An 18,951-nucleotide genomic window follows, 5' to 3' on the forward strand; every position below is an offset into this window, starting at 1 on the left:
TATCAATAGCTAACTGTACAGTTAGTATAAGTTTGCTTTACGTTTAAAGTAATCGAAACGAGAGCGCGTTCGGCGCTCTGATTGGGCGGCTAGAATAAACCAGCCAATCAGAGCGCCGAACGGGCCTTCGTTTCGTTTACTTTAAACGTAAAGCAAACTCGTACTAAGGGTACTGTTTAACCACTGATTCACCGCGCACTAAACCAAAAATAACCTCTAATACTATAGTAAAGTGATAAAGAACATCTTGTCAGCCACAACTATGTAGGTACATTTTTATTTATATTAAAACTTAAAACATACGGCTCTAATCGTATTTTAATCGATTGTATAAACGTTGTTAATCGATTATGTTATCGAATGAGTCACTGATTTTCTTCAGCTTTTGTTACTGACTCCGTTTGCGGGTTTTCCCCCATTTTCATTAATATTTTGTTACAGCTAAACGCAATCGTTAACCTCTTGTCTGCCGATTTATGAGAGACGATAGAAAACATATTGGGTCTCGCCTAGATCTACGTTCAGTTCGGTTACTCGATACCAGGGGTTAATGTCTATTTATCTAGAAAATCCAATATGAACATACATTAAAAGCTATTATTACTATCGATCGGAATCGAATGGGTCTAGTCTAGGATAGTAGGATCTAACTAGACACCTTTTTAAAAGGCCGGCAACGCACCTGTTACTCCTCTTGTCTGGCGGCACTGATCGCTTACCATCAGGTGACTCGTCTGCTCGTTTGTCACCTACTCCATAAAAAAGACCGTAGAGGGACCTAAATAGGTAGTATCTTCCAGAACCTCACGCGATGCTTTTTTTTTTTTTTTCTTTAACAACATTTAGTAGCACCTCTTAGTCCGGTTATGATTAAATATCCAATTAAACATTGCTCTCCACATCTCTCATTCTTCTCCTCATCTTCAATTCTGTCTACCCCAGGTCTATATGACGGCAACGTATGCGTCTACAACGCTCAGTTATCACTGGAGTCCTCTTATCAATACAAATCTAACTCGGTACGGGATAAACACAGCAACATAGTGTGGGAGGTAAGTGCCAAATAGTTTCTACATTCATCGAGAAACTTCCATTCACGATCGGTTTATTTTTACATAATAACTACAAACGTCCAAACTGACCATAAGAAACATATTGTACAATCGATGGTAAACTTTATTTTTCTTCGAATCACGAGACGTAACAGCTGGTTGAAATAGTTTTTTATTTAAGTTTATTTTGGATCGGTTTATTTTTGTTATTGCACTTCTATTACTAGTTTTTCTTAAGCTAATTGGTATTTCCATACAGTAAAATAGGTCATATTCAGATATCCATCGTAGCATAATTTATGTCATACTAGAGCTATCATATCCACTGCTGTGCTACCTTAGCGTTACATTTGCCTGTTAATCATAAAATAGACATAGAAATAGAAAGTGGTTTCTTATAAAACTTATCATGACCTACCAATCTACTTTAATATTTCATAATCTTCATCTATTGATTTACACCTAGCTCCTATTAATATTTAGTTACTTAAATATAGATTCGCTGGGGACCACGCCTGATTGACGGGGAGCCCTCGTTCTTCTCAATATCTGGTGATGGACGCGTGGTGCAATGGGCGGTGATGCCAGGAGAGCTGCAGGCCACCACCATCATCACGCTAACATCCAGCGTACCGCCTATACCGGGACCTGATGGGACCATGCTCACCGTTAACAGTAAGCTAATTGTACATAATTTGCTAAGGATTAAATCTATGTTTGGGGAGCCTATCAGCAGAGGATATCTTGAGGCAGATATGATGAAATTCTTCTTATATGCTATATGGCTATATCTATTTATCAACCTTCTTGCTAATCAATTAACGTCATCTAATCATATGTGCAATAAGTATTTTAATTTTTTTAGTGTTTATAGTACCAATATTCATTCCTACTCATATTTTTTCACCTAGCTAGGATTCTCTCCTGTGTCGTAGGTGCATTTTTACCAAACGGCACATGTGTCTTCTTTTCTTCAATTAAAACTTCAAGTTCTTAAGCCTTAAAGTAAAGATAATCCCTATAATAAATAATCCACAATTTTGCACAGGCTGCGGCAGCTGCATTTGTTTCCACCCTGAAAAGACAGAGATCTTCATGGTGGGCACAGAAGACGGTATGATCCACACCTGCTCCCTCAAGTACAACCGTAACTACGTGCGCTCCATCCAAGGGCATCACATGCCCGTCTACAGGATCCACTACAACAACTATAACAACAGCATCTACGCCTCCTGCTCTGGTGACTGGAGAGTCAAGATTTGGGAGGATGGGAGGGAGTAAGTTCGTGACGTCTTTTATCGGAGTAGATCTGCATTTTTAAAGTGTAACACCCAGTATTTAGCAGTTTTTATTTGAGTCTTGTTCAGTGCCGGCGTTAGGGGGGGCGTGATGGGCCGATGGCCCAGGGCGACAAATTCTGGGGGGCGCCAAAAAAATTAAAAACTACTACTAACACTTGATATTGCTTCCCTCAAGTGGGCGCCACAATATTTTCGCCCGGGGTGTCAGTGGCCCTTACGCCGGTACTGGTCTTGTTTCTCTCATAAGGATACTTGAAAAATTGGAATGAAACCATAGAGGTTTTGGTTGGATCACCGTGATTATGAACAATTGAATAACATAATAGTTTTCAAATATTTAGTATCAAAAAACGGAATCTAATATTATTTCATTCTCACTCTATGTATGATACGTTCTTCTTTTCATTGCACATGCACAGTGAGCCCCTATTCATGTTCGAGCTCGGATCTCCAGTGGGCGACGTGAAGTGGGCTCCGTACTCCAGCACTGTGTTCGCAGCCTGCACTGCTGATGGCAAGGTAATGAAAGACCCACCCATAGGTAATAGACCCACCCATAGGTAAAAGACCCAGCTGTCCACATAATTGGTAGGCACAGAATAGGTAACCTGGTTTATTTAGTCATATCCAAATAAATATCTAGGTAACTGATAAATTAGTGTTTGCCAAACAACGAGTTCATTTTTAGACTCAGAAATTATATTCTAGTTATCTATTAGGATTAGATTCCTTCTGAGAATAACGAAATAGAAAATCTTTCATCCTATCCATAAATCTTCGGTTCCATATCACGAAGGAAATCTATCAAAATCACACTAATATTATAAATATAAAAGTTTGTTTGATTAGATGTTTCATCAATCACGCTGAAAAATACAGAACGAATTTTGAGGGGTATACAGACAGGGTATGAGCTGACTTGGGTGATAGGATACATATTATCACATGGAAACGCGAAGCTGATGGTAAAAGCTAGATACTCTATTATAAACTTTAATACATCAAACTAAACTTATAAGAACAAAATACACTTCAAATTAAAACAGAAAGCTACTGACTTAAGTACTTCGGTAAAGTTTTGTATCTAAAAATAGCATTTCCTTGAACGTCGTCGCCATAAAAGTGAATATCAAAAATCCAATATCCGCTCTCACAGATACTGATACATTTACGTCTACACAAGTGGGGTAATGTCTTCGAGTTATTTTCACTGATAGATAGATAGGTACCTATCCATAAAACAGCACTGTCAATCACCGTGACTAAGAATTTGTATACATACTTGATGATTATAGGGATTTAAGTTAGTGATGCTTATTGCTGTTGATATTTGATAAAATTTAAATCAAACTAGTGGTCGCCTAGTGGTCGAAATTCAACCATATACGATTTAATTTACAATACCACTTAACATACGTTCAAGGATAATTTTTATTTAACTCAAACTCAAACAAACTCTTTTATAAAACTCCATTCATATGAGACGTGAGAATATCATCGCAATGTCTATCGATTTTGACGTATTGTCAAATACGATCAGATACTATGCATGTGTGTGTAATGTTTTATTTATTGATTTAATGTACTTTATAAGCATTATTTTTGGAAAATATTAGCGTTCTGCACTTCTCCTACACATAAACTATAAGTGTACCAAATTTTATGCTCCTACGTCCGCGCAATTTTCGTAAAAAGCGGTCCAAAGTTTTTGCATCACGTATTAATATATAGATATATAGATAATGTGATAAATAAAACACTATTGTGGTTATTTGATTCTCAATTCATATGCACGTTTGTGATGACCTCCCTAAGAAATAAACTTCAATATCATCATTTTTAAACCATACCTAATTAAACCTTCGAGAAATACGAAATCATTCTAGACAACGACAAATCTCAAAAACTTATTTTTATTTATTTTTTCCTGTGTTAGGCAGCTACCCACCTATTATTAGTCTCTACAAATAAATTCTATTGTTATTTCTCTAGGTGTACGTATATGACCTGAATGTGGACAAATACAGGCCGATATGTGTGCAAGCAGTGGTCTCGAAGAAAACAAAGAAACTCTCCAGAGTCGACTTCAACCTGAAACTGCCAGTCATCGTCTGCGGAGATACAAAGTAACCAAACTCCTTACACATTTTTCCTCATTTGTGAAATGTATCTTTATGTTTTGTATTGTGGAAAACGTAATTTTACCATAACAACAAAAGAGTACAGGAATCGTGATCATAGATGGCGCCACTATCCTTTTTACGTCATTGCGTGGAGACTTAGGACCTTCCAAATATGAAACAAAATTTATGCGTCACGTTTTCATAATAGTATGAAAATGTATAGTAACAATTAATTATTTTATTAGTACAAAACGTAAATACATAAAGATTGTAACTAAACTTGTTATGATCTAATCAATACTAAAGATTCTAATTAAAAAAACAATAAAACATTGATATCAAACAAACATCTATAGAGCGTTTCTCAGAATTAGTAGTGTTGTCCTCTTCTAACATTTTTGCTACAGTAATCGATTCACTATTTCGCCTCGTTTCTCATAGCCTCCATAGCTCAGGGGTTAGAGCACTGGTCTTGTAAACCAGGGGTCGAGAGTTCAAATCTCTCTGGGGGCATCGTGTGAAATTTTTTGGATTTCCAATTTTTATGATATTTTTGACATTTTTACAATGTTTTGAGTAATTATTTTCTTAAATTTCTAGGGGCACATGTCACGTATTGAAGTTATCGCCGAATTTAAGAGTAATGTGTAAACCGCCTAAAAAGGCCCAAGGAATTGATCAACGGACGTTACAGGTAATTAATTTGACAATGATTTTTTATACAATTTGACCTTTTTTGACTTTCAAATATCAATTAGGTTATTTTTTTTTTTTTTGTTTTTACTGACAATATACAAACATCAGTGATGTTACAGTATGATGATTACTGACTAATTCATCGTGATATTGTAAACATTTATTTTATTGTTTGTTTTTTATTAGATTATGAAACTGGACAAGCTACTAAGCTTAGTTCGAGACCCGCCATTCCAAACCGGAGTCGTGGACGAGAAGTTTGAGGACGACTGAAACCGCAAATGCCCACAAAATGTACCCTTAGACATAATTACTAAAATAAATAAAACACATATTTACTTGTATTTGTATTAATTATTCTAATAAAGCTTTGAAATTAAACTTTTAAACTTATTCTAATACAATGAAATGTGCCCAAAAAGAAAGGCACGTTAAAAATGCACTTTAGGATAAACTCTCAAAAAACGAAACAACGCCATTCTCAATGGACGCCATTTTTATTAATGGCCTGTACATAGAAGCAAGTGAATTTCACTGGCGGACCATAAACACTATAAAAAAAAAACTAAGCAACAAAAACAACGCGATAGCTGCCTTACAAACTAAAATCGCAGTTAAGACCAAAGCAATAAGTACTATATTCGTAAGTGGTGTGATATCGGCTGGTTTAAAAAAGCCTTTGTGAAAAAAAAACAGATTTTGAGACTAGAATAGTATCGAAAGAATGAACACTTACTATTTGTATTAAATTTTGACTAGTCTACTAGATCACAAGAATTCCAAAATTTGTCTTAATTTTAATATTAAAAATAATTAAAACTATACTAGATATATTTAATTTTATAAGTAGTTATTACTACTTAATTTTACTTCGTACTCCGATACATTTTTATAAATAATCTCTTAGATTTTTTACTCTTATCTACGTCATTGATATCTCAAAATATTTTTTTAAATGTAACAATTTAGTTTTGATCGTATTTAATCTGTATTTATGTACAAAAACAGTTTTAATATATTTTTAACGATTTGAAACACATATTATTCTTTTAAATACATATTTTCAGAATTTCTTTAGATATTCTAGTCCACAAATAATATTTCGATTTCTTACAAATTAGAAGTAAATCTGCCATTTAAAAATTAACTATAAAATCTCTTTCTAAGCTTAAATATAATATACGTAGCTACTTATTCACCGATATCTTAAAACTAGTGACTAGTACTCACGTAATATTGCATTCTCACTAAAACAACAATTAAAAAATAAATAATAATAAACGCGATCACGAGATTGTTTTGTTCGAGAAACAACTTATGACGTAAAATGCCATAATATTTGTAACAACGCACATTTAAGGTACGCGTCCACAGGCCCGTATCGTACGCACCGCACGCATCGCACGCAACGGATTTTAGTTTGTCTTGTATAGAAACTCATACAACTGCGTCCACTGATCTGCATCGTACGCACCGCATCATCAGCAATGCCTACATGCGATGCGTACTGATGACATCATACGGAATGCGTATGCTGAGTGTGGTGCGTACGATGCGAGCCTGTGGACGCTTACCTTAAGTGTCCTTATATTATTGTATATACTGTAAATGACTAGTTGTAAAACAATATATTGTGCAAGTATACAGTTAACTTAAGGATAGAGTAACTTGGGACCAAGTTTGTCGCACCGCTCCACTGCATTGGACCCTAGTTTTAGATCCAGGAAAGCTCTAGCGTCGTTCGGAGCTGGTGCTTGACGACCCGCGAAAGTTATCTGTAAGAATGATATAAAATTATTTTATTTTTACAGAAAGAATTTTTAATACAATTTTTAGAAGTAACACAGCAGCAATTCAGGCCCATGTTTCCAAATCCAGTCATACTTTACAGTTTTAAGACACCGTTTATAAAAAGGATAATATAATGGTCACTTCAATAAAAATCGATAAAATTTAATACCTGTGCTAAAGGATGCAAATGTCTCTCAGGAAACTCTCTCTGATGAGCCAGCACCCAGTCCGCAGGCCACATGGTACCATTTCTAGCTGTGAACGGCAGTATTAAGACATAGACGCGATTAGTCGCGGAGTACGCCACTCTGTAGTAATGTCCTTTAGTCGCGCGCTCCCAGACGAAGCCGTCAGCGTCAGCGCCGCCTCGCTGTAGCCAGGATACGCGAGATACATCGGAAGCATGGATGCCGATTTCCACGTACTCCGCCCATGGTAGAATATCTCCCCTGTAATATTAAATTTGTGACTTGTGTTAGAATTGGTTCACAAAAATTATGGCAATGATAATATTGACATACTATTGTACTATCACAGTTAAACTCGAAATAAAAAAACAAATATGTATAAAATAAAATCTATTATGTCCATCCTTCACTGACAGGAATAGGAATTAACCAATTAAGTTGGTGTTCGTAACATCATCATAGAAGAAGGTTCTCGGAATTCGCCTAGTGTTAAAATTTTACAAATTAGTTAAGTTAGTGTTCCGCAATGCCGTAATATACTTGAGTAACATGTGAGGTACATTTCTAAACATGTCTATTTATATTATGTACTATGGAGATGAAGGGCCTAATGTATAATGTAGATCTAAAGAACTACTGTCCATTAGTACCTTATAACAGCACCAAGTAGGGAAGTAGTTTCCAGCCAACACCTGGCGCCGGCTTGCAACAGCGCGCGCAGCACGTGTCCCGCAACACGACGCATGTTGCGGCGACAACACGGTGGAGTGTTGCGTCCTGACAGTATGTACGATGGTGTGCCTTGCACTGATGGGTAGCATCGCTGTGAATGAAGATTTAAATAATATAAAATTAGACATTTCTTGGAATTATCTGATTGGCCTTGATTAAGGTCGCAAAGAGATGCTGAATGCAGGTCACTTCCATTCCAACCGGCCTATCTGGAAGTAATTGGAGGACTATGTTCAGCAGTGGATGTCTTTTGGCTGATAATTGATGATGATGATCTTATTGGCTGGACCAAGGAATGAGTTATAGGAATGCAAATTAGTATAAAATATGCAACTTACAAACAAAATCGTGAGATCTATTTAAGAGGGGTGATACAGGCAGACAAACTAGCACTATGCCTCTTCTTTCATTAGGAGTAACATTGCTAGTAAAGAATTACACAATATCATAAAAAATACTTGTTTCTTAACTGTACCTGTGACTCCCTCTTGCATCCAAACCACTGCACTCTGCCGTCCTCCCTGACAACTGCCTTCACTCCCAACTGTTTGTACAGAGCCACCCTGTAGTCCCGCATATGACGAGATGCCCTCTGCTTTGCTCCTGGAGTCTTCAGCACTCCTCTACCAGCACTTAGCTTGCCATCAGATAATTGAACCTGGAAAATTTATGAAGAATTTATAAATAACTGATATCTTTCCAAAGACAATAATGGATACTTAGATTAAAAAAATGTATTGAGCTCACCTTAACATTTTTGACAGCAGTTTGTAGATAAAGTGACTCAGGAAAAGGCAATGAGAAAGGTTGTGGTAGTTTCTGTAATATTGCTGTTTTAATCAGCAGTGCATGCTGGCCATGTACAGCATCACAGACCTTGCCTGAAGCATCTTTACTGTACTGTAGGGTCCAATCAACATAGTTCCACTTTACATGCTGACATACTAAGTGGGAATTCCCCACCCCAATAGCTACAGCCTGGGTAGGGCTGGCCATGGCCGCCGCCATCGCCAGCTGCAGCACACGACGCGACACTCGCGTGGAATCAGGTACGAACAGCACATACTCAGTAAATATTTGCGTCAAGGGATTAAAGTCCTGCGGCGAAGCACTTAACTTCAACTCCAGTGATAAAACCTTAACATTTCGCAGAGTCTCGTTCGTCACAGAGAACGGAAAAGGTGGATACGGTGTGTTCTCGCATACCACCACCACGGGCATATTAGGGAAGGCTGATACGAAAGATTGCACGCTATCAGCGATATCATTCTCGAAATCCTCGAACTGACGGAAAACTACAGTCATCAATTTAGACAAATGTCGTGAGGAACGAGGGTGCAAAGGGTTTGGAGGCACAGTCACTGGAGAAATTTGATAAATCGGCGGAAAGAAGTAACAACATATCGAGGCTGCAACTAATATTGTGAAAACTATATAGAACCTGAATTTTAAACGACCGCGGAAAAGACGATAGAGCATTATTTTCATTTATAAACTTGCACATTTCAGTCATTACAGTACATCAATTATTTATTTTCATCGAAAATCGAATTCATATTTTCACAATCGCCTGAAACAGCACTTTGTTTTGACATTCATGAAAAGTGTTGCTATATATTATTAATTACATTGCCAATTTTGTTATAAAGCAGTTGCCGACAGATCATCGTTGGCATTGTTAATCGCAGTTTTTAACATTTATCTGAACTACGAAATATTTTAAACCGATTTAGATTATGATAATCTTTTGAAAAACATTTAATAATTTTAAAATACTTTTTACCGACAATAACACTGAATGGAATTGACAGTGACAATGACAATTCAGGCGAATCATACCAAATTGCGCATGTCACACGTCACGGTACGTCAAAAAAATTTACGTTTACGATTTCGACCCGAGTTTTGGAGTTCATTTAATAATTTGGTTAAATTAAATACTCTGTAAAAATGGAAGATAACAAAGATTTCGAAACCTTAGAACCTTCATTAAAAAATGTTGTTGAACAAACATCTCTGAGGTGGATTTTTGTGGGAGGGAAAGGTGGCGTTGGTAAAACAACATGCAGGTATGGAATTTATTAACAATGCAATGCTTTTATCGGTGCGATCTAATAAAATTCTAATAGAAATTATTAATTTTAGCTGTAGCTTGGCCGTTCAACTGGCTAAGGTGCGAGAGTCGGTCCTCATTATCTCTACTGATCCAGCCCATAACATTTCTGATGCATTCGACCAAAAGTTCTCGAAGGTAGGTTATATTCTCTAATTAGAAATTTTATTGAGCTGGAAATAGCTTTTTACATCATAAAACATGAAATTACGTCAGTACAACATTGTACGATAGTACAACATTAATCATCCTGTTTGCATTTTTTTTAAGTTAGGAATGCTGCACACAAATATTACTAGATTAAAATTGTTCTAATAAGAATACGATAAAATTAATTAGTCTAATTAGATGTGTATGAGTAAAGCAAGTTGTTTTTAATGCAATTTTACATTGAATAATTTAATTGAAACTAATCCTAACCTTGTTTGTAAACATTTTTCTTTGTTTAGAGTCTAGAATATACTAATCACATTTTCATCTGAATTTTAGGTACCAACAAAAGTGAAAGGCTTCAATAATTTGTTTGCAATGGAAATTGACCCTAATGTAGGGCTGACAGAGTTGCCAGAGGAATATTTTGAGGGGGAAACAGAAGCAATGAGGTTGGGTAAAGGAGTTATGCAAGAAATTGTGGGTGCCTTCCCTGGTATTGATGAGGCTATGAGTTATGCAGAGGTAATCAAATTCATTATACATATATTAATATAATCCCCACAAGTACATTTTTTTATATTGTACAAATGTTAAACAAGTTTTAGACTCGTACTCTACTCGTAGGGTCTACATAATTATAAGTGATTGATGTTTAATTTTGGTGTGTAAATTAATCCAGATTTTTTCTAATGCTTTTTATGAAAGTTCGAACTCTTATAACATTAAAATTCTTTAATTGTGAGACAAACTAAATTAACAAAAAAAAACACTGTTCACAATGTATACTAATGGTATTGTACATAATCACATATAATAATCTTTGTAGGTAATGAAACTGGTGAAAGGTATGAACTTCAGTGCAGTAGTGTTTGACACTGCACCCACAGGACACACTCTGCGTCTGCTGTCTTTCCCCCAGGTTGTCGAGCGAGGACTCGGAAAACTTATGAGACTGAAGTCTAAGGTAAGTTTATAAATAATAATGACTCTAATAGTGTAAAACCTAAAAGTTTATTTGTTTGAGCATGCTTATCTTTGGGGCTACTGGTTCAAATTATAATATTTTTGTGTTCATCACAAAGTGAATAATAATTACGAGAATAGTATCTTTTTCATCATTATTTTGTCTGTGTCCATGATCAATGACTGCCTGTTAGAAGGTTTTCTTGCTAAAAGATAATACAATTCCAGACATCAAGGGCACAACTGAACATGTCAAAATAAAAACTTAATTAATTCGTCATTGGACCTTTTAAGTAACAATTGCCAATTTAAATACATGACATTATTCAATTGTGTTAAGGTCAGAATTTTAAACTACTATTTGTTTTCAGGTTGCCCCATTCATCAACCAAGTAGCAACACTGTTTGGCTTAGCAGAGTTCAATTCAGACATGTTTAGCAACAAAATGGATGAAATGCTTTCTGTTATAAGACAAGTAAACACTCAGTTCAAAGATCCAAACCAAACGACATTTGTGTGTGTCTGCATTGCTGAGTTTCTGTCGCTGTATGAGACTGAGCGTCTAGTTCAGGAGTTGACGCGGTGCGGCATCGACACACACAACATTATCGTCAACCAGCTGTTACTGCGAACGTCGGCGCCGTGCGACTTGTGCGCGGCGAGACATAAAGTCCAAGAGAAATATCTGGAACAAATTGCAGACTTGTATGAAGACTTCCACGTTACAAAACTGCCTCTGCTGGATAAAGAGGTCCGTGGCGCCGCAGCTGTGAACGCTTTCTCGGAATACTTGCTGAACCCCTACAAGCCGCCCGCGCCCGCCACGTGATCTGCCCACTAATGGCCCAGTACTGTGCGTGTCTTTCTCAGTGCAAAGAATTTTCTATCCAGTTCCAAATATTCGTTTCTAAATTAAAGTTATCTTGGTGAGTGAAGGTGCTATTCGTCACAAGCTTGAATTTAAACTGTTGCTAGTTCTGTGACCACAATTCTATAATCCTGGGGTTTGAAGATATAATTTGTATCTATTGTTGCTATTTATCCTCATCACATTGACAGTAAACGTCATATTATTCTAGAAAATAAATGTTATAATATATACTTATTTTATTATTTATTAAAAATAAAATATGGTTGTGTGCTAAAAATCTTTATTATTATTATAATATAAAAAAATCATACTGATTTAAAACCAAAATCATAATGCCAATGGAATAACTAGTAATAAACTACTCTATCCTTCAAATATGGCGATTTAAGTTATAATACATAACTATAATTTAGTGTATGTCAACTAGAACAAATACTGATTGTTTGAATCTACATTAAGTTAATTTCTATTCCGATCAAAGAAATAACAATATTTTAAACATTATCTTGAATAACAACTAACAGCCTATGGCAGTGTTTGTTCGAATACCATAAATTATATTTAAATACTTGTTTAAATCTATATATTAAAATGCTTTAGACACAGTGTCATCGTAAGTATAAAACAATTAATTTAATACAACCATTAAGCACAAAATGAAACCCGTAACTTGTACAAGAACTTTACAACTCACGCAGTAAAACATTCCAATAAAATGTAACATTATAAACGTCTTTCACATTCGCATGCATTATATAATATCTCGATAATTTCAACCGAAACAATTCAATTATATTATTATACAACAGTCTGTCCAAGCATAATAGTCTGAGGGCCTCGGACAAGATAATACATCAACCATAATTTTAAAACTACTATACTACTATCATCTCAACATTCATATAGTAATTTGGCAGATAAAATTATAAAATGCACTTGATTTCCCTTAACAACCAACAATTAAATACAATGATAGTTCTTAATATAAAATAAATTTTTGGTTGTAGCCTTTAGTAGGAAAGAACTTACTTTAAAATAGTCTAGTCATTATTATGGTGTTCAAAGTGTTTCTAAATGGTCTAAAAGAATCTTATACAACATTACATTTTGTTTTTTTTTTCTTTGTTCTGGGGGTTATAATTAATACAATATGAGTATTAACACAAAAGTATAGTGATAGTAAATAAATTCTATAAATAACTTGCCGTCTTTAAACAAGTGTACAACAGTACAACAATTAAGTAGTCTCATTTAGAATATTTGTTCAGGTACTAATTGCGAAAACTTCATTATTATAGACTTATAGTCCACACAAGAAAGAGATGCCTACAGAAAGTATTATACCATCCCTTTCTTGCACCAACAAAGTCTTTGAAATATAATAATTATGATTATAAAAGTGTTTTATGTAAGTTAACGAGGCCCCCATTGATCCAGTCCATATAAAATTACGAGCTAATGTAACCGTTTGTGTCAACTAGAGCGGTGTTGTGTGGGTAGGTGCCAGGCGACTAGAGTGGCCCCGAACACAGTACCAAGCAGCGCGGCGGCGCATGCGCCTGCCTCGAACAACAACTTCGGTGTGAACACGCCCCATATCATTAAGTGCCGGCAGTGAATCGTTGCTGAGATCGCACACGCGAATACCTGAGAAATGGTAAAATAGAATTTCAATCTCGAATACAGACAAAAATGTGTGTAATATTTTTTTAATGTACTCAAAATACTTACCCTAATAGCGAAGCAGAGCATAAATTTCAGGCACAAGGAGAAAACGGCCGCTAGCTGCGTGCGAGGTCCTACTCTGGCCGCCCCATTCTGACCCCAAAGCGCTAGGAGAGGTACTGCAGCGCCAAATGCTAATATAGTACCTGCAGAGGAAGAAAAAATCGTTACGATTAGAAGCCTGTAATATGGAAATTCGATGGTGTTTACCTATTACACTCGTGTTTCGGATAACAAGTTAATAAATCGGTCTCAGTTATTAAAAAAATGTAAGTGTAGACCAACTTACCGAACAATTCCAGTGAGACCAAAGAAGCAGTAATAGGAGGTCCAATGTCCAAATAGTTGGGGTCCCCGGCATGGAAGGCAGGCGCCCATCGCACATGGCCCAGTGTCGCGTGATGACCCGTGCCGTAGAAAGCGTACGACGCCAGTAACGCCCACATACACGCCACGCTTGAGTTGCATCGGGTGGCCAAGGCTGAGGAAAAATTATCTCATGAATATAAAACAATTACTTCATGGTATAATAAGTACACTATTTAAGAAAGACTTACAGAATTTAGTAGACCCTTCGCTCTTCAGTCTTGCAACTAGATTGAGAGCTAAACATGCCAGTACTAAGGCTAGCACAGCGGCCGGAGCGTACGAGACGCCGAGCACTAGCGTGTTGGCGACAAACAGCATGAGGCCGCCCGCCATGAGCGGCAGCGTGGCGCCGCGGCCCTCGCGCTTCCACAGCAGCGCCAGCATCACCGCCAGCACCAACCACGCGCCGCGGGCCAACAACTTCGCGCGGCTGGGGGACCCCAGCGACCCGTATCCCGTCGCCCAGTGAGAACAAGCCAGCAACCCCGCCACTACAGTACAATAACCGCGCCAGCCCACATGTCGCCTACATATCGCTACCACAGCCGCTACAGTCCCCATGCCCAGTACCAGCGCTGGCCGCGACGACTGCCCCGTCGGCACGCCCGCCCCAGCCGTCCAACAATCTCCCTGTTCCTCTCTACAACCGCGATACGACCTAGTCGCTGCAAACGCTACTCCACAGGCAATCCAATACAACAACGCGGTTGCGTTGCCTATATTCCAAGCCATCAAACCTAACACAGTCATACACAAGAACGCCAGAGTAGAGCCTTCTTCTATAATGTAACTGTTGGACACCAACACCGCTGCGGAGGCCGCGAGAGCTGCACGAGCGAACCGTTCATAGAACTGTGAACGTCCCTCGTACCACCGCTGCGCAATCCCATCCCAGTGCATGATTATCAAAACGCAAGTTATACTGGCCGATATTAAACCAGTACTTAAAATAATAGCGTGTTCTAAATCTTCTAGGAACTTGAAATAGAATGCTGTGTAGCATACTCCGATACAAACAGCCATGGAAACGAGCCCCGTCGGGACAAAAGTACTAGCGAACACATTGGGAAGGCGTTCCATAGGAATACCCTCAGTAATCAGCCAATTGAAAAATATGGCCAAGAGAAGAAGTAACAGAGCTCTGAGCATAGACAGAGAATCAAACTCCACCCAGACTTCACGGAAAACGGTTCGCACATTGTCGACGAGTGCTCTGAAACAAAAATAAACTTTATTACATTAAGTTAACATTCCAATCCATTTGTTTACAAAACTTGTAAATTACCTGACATCCGCCGCGTAATTGTTGAGGTCGTCGTCAGTTTCCACGGAGGCGGCTTTGTGTAGTTGTTCCCTCGTCGCGTTGATAAGGTGCGTGAGCCGGTCGAGCGACACTTGCTGGGATTCTTCACCGTAGCGAATCATGTATTGTGTTATCTGTTGACAAAGGAATTATCTTGTTTAAATTATGCTGAATGTATGGTAATGAGCATACTGCAGAGCATTTCGACACCAGCAATTTATACTACGCTAACTCGAAATTTGGAAAAAACGTTTTTTTATGCCAAGTTGCTTAAAATGTGTGTTTACATACGTCATAAAAAAATTGAGATGAAATATGCAAAAATAAGAAAGTTACAAATCTTATAAAACGCTAAGTAAAGGTACTTTTTGAAATCACTCGATTTATATTACGCCAACTATTATTAGCGGAGTGCGCAGGGATCACTTTGGTCAAAGTCGTCAACACTGCACTAACTCATAGTTAGCGTAGTTTAGTGCGTTCGTGTGTATACTTGTTCGTTTGTAAAATGAACGACTTAGCGACTTTTACATAGTAAATACTTATGTGTTAACGTATTAATTAGTTTATTAATGGTACGTTGACTATTCTTTTTGTAAGTAAGTACATGTTCTTTATAAAAATATTGAAATATGCATCAGATGATTGATCATGCACTACGACCGCCCGTACTACACTACGCTAACATAAGTTAGACGTGTATAAGATGTAACATTTTTTTGATGAATTACGTTTATATACGGCTAACTTGCGCTAAATCAAAAAATATAAATAATTATGGAAATATAAATATGAGATATTACAATGAATAAATTAAATATTAAGCATACCAAATTTCATACAAGTATCTTAATTAATGTAAAAGTTATCACGTTTTTCCCTTTAAACGCCTCTACTGTAAAGTACGCTTTTTGGACTTAGCGTAGTATAAATTGCTGGTGTCGATTTGTCACACAAGATAAAATTCTAACATTCAACTATAGTAAAAAACAAATGAAGTAAATCATGATAAGGGCAAAAGTATTGTTAATAAATCATGTTTCCTTAGTCTCTATTTCATAGCAATAAGGATGATTTTAGAAAAGCAATCACTTCAAGCTGTTCTCACTCACCTGTTTTAAATTGTTGGTAATATGTAGCAGTGTATGGCTTTTGCTGGCCTCTGGTAGAACTGGTAAGAGTAGATGTCCTAGTGAAGGTGCTGGGGGTGGCCTTCCTAATGCGGCACTGATTGTGGGAGCTAGGTCAGTCTGCTGTACTTCCTTCCCTATCATCACATCCACTCCAGTACCCGCCAAACCAGCACCTCGGTACGCAAAGAATGCTGCCGTGCGTTCAGCCTTACTTTCACCTCCGTGGTCACCTGACAAAGGTAATATGTTTATGATTCTGGGATGTTGAAGAAAACAAAGCCATGCAGAACCTATTAGTCTATGCAGATTTTCTTTCAGTTTCTATTCCATATTGTTAGTACCAAAAATAAGCCTTCGAGAAAAATCTATTTGTTACAAAAAATTCAAAACAGTATAAAAACAGAAAAATAAGCACACTTATTGTAAAAAATCTAGCTACAATCTATCTATGGACACAAATTCCAACAAGAATGCTTTAGATTCACACAAATAAAATAGCAAAATGTTTAGCCAAATGAAAGAAAACAAAATAGACACACAGATATGCTACAATGCAAACTTGTTACTAATATACCTACCATTTGAGTTGGTCCACTCATGTGAGTCTAAAACAATATGAAAATTACCATCTTTTACTTGTTGATATAAAAAATACAATAATAGGTAACTAAATAAACTCTATTCAACCTTGTAACTATTTCATATTTTTCCTTATTCTTACAGTAACAGAGCCCATAGATAAATACTTTAAATACACAGATACTTTATGAGATTTAATTATATACTTTTTACAATATTATGAATATCATTTACTATTTTGAACTAATCTCACCAACAACATAATTTGTATTATGTTAATTTCAAAATTCAGAGTGATAGGATGTAAGAAAATTCAGCTAAAATAATTAGTGTCCAAAACTCTACATTGTAGTACAACTTACCATTTTCTGTCATGCCATGGTCTCCGACTACAAACAGAAGAACATCAGGCGGCAACATGGAGATGACTTTCTTCAACCGAGCATTAGTTTCATCCAGCTTCCTCGTCATCTCAGGGTGGTTAGGTCCATATCTATGGCCTGCATGATCTACTCCAAGGTAATGAGCCACCAACAAGTTCCAGTCATCTTTTCTCAATTCATCATATATTTTTGCATCAACTTCTGCAAAGGTTTATAGACAATATAATAAGATACTTTCTTCAAAGTTTAATAGAATTTCACCTCAAAAAAGCATATCCATATTAAAGCCTAAAAACAATATATTGACAGTAAATTATTTACAAGAGACATTAATCAGCCTTCCACAACCATTTGGAAAACCTTCACAAACTGAATTGGACAGAGACTAAGAGGTGTAGGAAACCTAGCAGTGTATAAATGGTCTCTAGATTTATTAATCAGCTCTGAAGTCGGAATATAGGCATATAATGGATATTTCATTGTATTTACCATTGTCCACAGTATCCAGGTCCCAAGTATGGAATGAGTACATAGCATGTGACCTCAACCAGCGCTTTGGTAGCAGACGAGACCAAGTATCATCTCCAAGCAGTACAGCCCGTCCCCCATTCTTGGTCACCTATTAACAAAGATAACATTTGAGGACAATGATAAGATTAATTCATTATCAAAATTAGTAACTAATGATAGTTTTTTCATTATTTAACTCACTTGATCAATGATGTTGTCTTCCTGTAACTCCATGGCGGCGAAATTTGAGCTAGCGTCAATAAAGGTCGGTAGTGAGCCTGTAGCGAGCGCCTTCACACGCTGCAGAGTGGTGGTGGGCGGATCTGCCATGAACCGGTAGAGGCGCGTGCGGTCCGGCCAGCGGTCCAACATCTCACGCATCACTGGCAACCGATTCTGATAAGGCAACGGCTTCACAATACTCTCATCATACTCCGTAAAATCATACCGAAGTGCGTCCACTAATAAAAACACCACTTTAGACTGCTTCGGAACGCAAGCGAGCGGTCCGCCAGGCACAGCCACTATACGACGAATTTTCTCTTCTTCATTGCAATAACCCTTCACGGTAGAGTTTTCATGCCCATCACATCCGAAGTTATCAATTGGAACACATTCAGTCACATCACTCAGTGTTTTACGGGACAACAGGAATCCATGCCCGAACATGAGAACCGCTGACAGAATCAAGTAGGCAAACCATACTAAATACAAAATAAAATTCCATTTTTCTTTCATGATTGTAACAGTCTAACGTAAATAATTAGTTTTTCTATTCTAGTTAACTAACAAAATCAATTAAAATTTGTGTCCAATCCATTGCATTTACCAAAATTGCAATGACAATTTGACTATTTGAGTGACAGTGACAACCTGCTGTTTGACAAGTTACAATGTGTTTGCTTGCCAGGGGAAAATAAGATAATCCAAGCGGAAAAAACTAGAAATAAAAATTGCAATCTTTA

At 37.0% G+C, this 18,951-nt stretch overlaps 4 protein-coding genes and 1 non-coding gene across 9 annotated transcripts in view; 3 read left to right on the plus strand and 2 right to left on the minus strand.

The window, feature by feature from the left end:
* Nucleotides 1-5,553, plus strand: part of LOC118266155 (dynein intermediate chain 2, ciliary) — a 30,532-nt gene extending 24,979 nt beyond the window's left edge. For all 4 annotated transcript variants that reach the window (XM_050694825.1, XM_050694824.1, XM_050694823.1 and 1 more), the window contains exons 11-17: nucleotides 943-1,052; nucleotides 1,550-1,727; nucleotides 2,101-2,329; nucleotides 2,773-2,872; nucleotides 4,346-4,479; nucleotides 5,077-5,170; nucleotides 5,359-5,553. In XM_050694825.1, the coding sequence (XP_050550782.1) occupies nucleotides 943-1,052; nucleotides 1,550-1,727; nucleotides 2,101-2,329; nucleotides 2,773-2,872; nucleotides 4,346-4,479; nucleotides 5,077-5,170; nucleotides 5,359-5,445 (932 nt within the window). In that variant the 3' untranslated portion in view covers nucleotides 5,446-5,553. The remainder of the gene's footprint in view (nucleotides 1-942; nucleotides 1,053-1,549; nucleotides 1,728-2,100; nucleotides 2,330-2,772; nucleotides 2,873-4,345; nucleotides 4,480-5,076; nucleotides 5,171-5,358) is intronic.
* Nucleotides 4,917-4,989, plus strand: Trnat-ugu (transfer RNA threonine (anticodon UGU)). Its single transcript has one exon. It is a non-coding gene; the product is annotated as a tRNA-Thr (tRNA).
* LOC118266158 (ribitol 5-phosphate transferase FKRP) lies at nucleotides 5,507-9,502 on the minus strand. The gene is made up of 5 exons (XM_035579545.2): nucleotides 8,631-9,502; nucleotides 8,359-8,541; nucleotides 7,802-7,974; nucleotides 7,133-7,412; nucleotides 5,507-6,947 (listed from the first exon to the last, which is right to left on the minus strand). The coding sequence occupies exons 1-5, from the start codon at nucleotides 9,369-9,371 to the stop codon at nucleotides 6,825-6,827; spliced, it is 1,500 nt and encodes a 499-aa protein (XP_035435438.1). The 5' UTR covers nucleotides 9,372-9,502; the 3' UTR covers nucleotides 5,507-6,824.
* Nucleotides 9,503-9,717: 215 nt separating this feature from the next.
* LOC118266162 (ATPase ASNA1 homolog) lies at nucleotides 9,718-12,214 on the plus strand. Its single transcript, XM_035579553.2, has 5 exons — nucleotides 9,718-9,952; nucleotides 10,029-10,134; nucleotides 10,486-10,671; nucleotides 10,976-11,113; nucleotides 11,484-12,214. The coding sequence occupies exons 1-5, from the start codon at nucleotides 9,834-9,836 to the stop codon at nucleotides 11,940-11,942; spliced, it is 1,008 nt and encodes a 335-aa protein (XP_035435446.1). The 5' UTR covers nucleotides 9,718-9,833; the 3' UTR covers nucleotides 11,943-12,214.
* Nucleotides 12,215-12,247: 33 nt separating this feature from the next.
* On the minus strand, nucleotides 12,248-18,866 carry LOC118266152 (GPI ethanolamine phosphate transferase 3). Of its 2 annotated transcripts, XM_035579533.2 has the most exons (10): nucleotides 18,188-18,866; nucleotides 17,966-18,095; nucleotides 17,456-17,677; nucleotides 17,093-17,119; nucleotides 16,494-16,744; nucleotides 15,364-15,515; nucleotides 14,267-15,291; nucleotides 13,999-14,190; nucleotides 13,716-13,855; nucleotides 12,248-13,631 (listed from the first exon to the last, which is right to left on the minus strand). In XM_035579533.2, the coding sequence occupies exons 1-10, from the start codon at nucleotides 18,722-18,724 to the stop codon at nucleotides 13,458-13,460; spliced, it is 2,850 nt and encodes a 949-aa protein (XP_035435426.2). In that variant the 5' UTR covers nucleotides 18,725-18,866; the 3' UTR covers nucleotides 12,248-13,457. The 2 variants fall into 2 exon arrangements, with proteins under 2 accessions (XP_035435426.2, XP_035435427.2); XM_035579534.2 differs by lacking the exon at nucleotides 17,093-17,119 and having other exon boundaries at nucleotides 18,188-18,864.
* Between the last annotated feature and the right edge of the window lie 85 nt (nucleotides 18,867-18,951).

Source organism: Spodoptera frugiperda, chromosome 7 (assembly GCF_023101765.2).
Source record: "Spodoptera frugiperda isolate SF20-4 chromosome 7, AGI-APGP_CSIRO_Sfru_2.0, whole genome shotgun sequence".
NCBI classification, from domain to species: Eukaryota; Metazoa; Arthropoda; class Insecta; order Lepidoptera; family Noctuidae; genus Spodoptera; species Spodoptera frugiperda.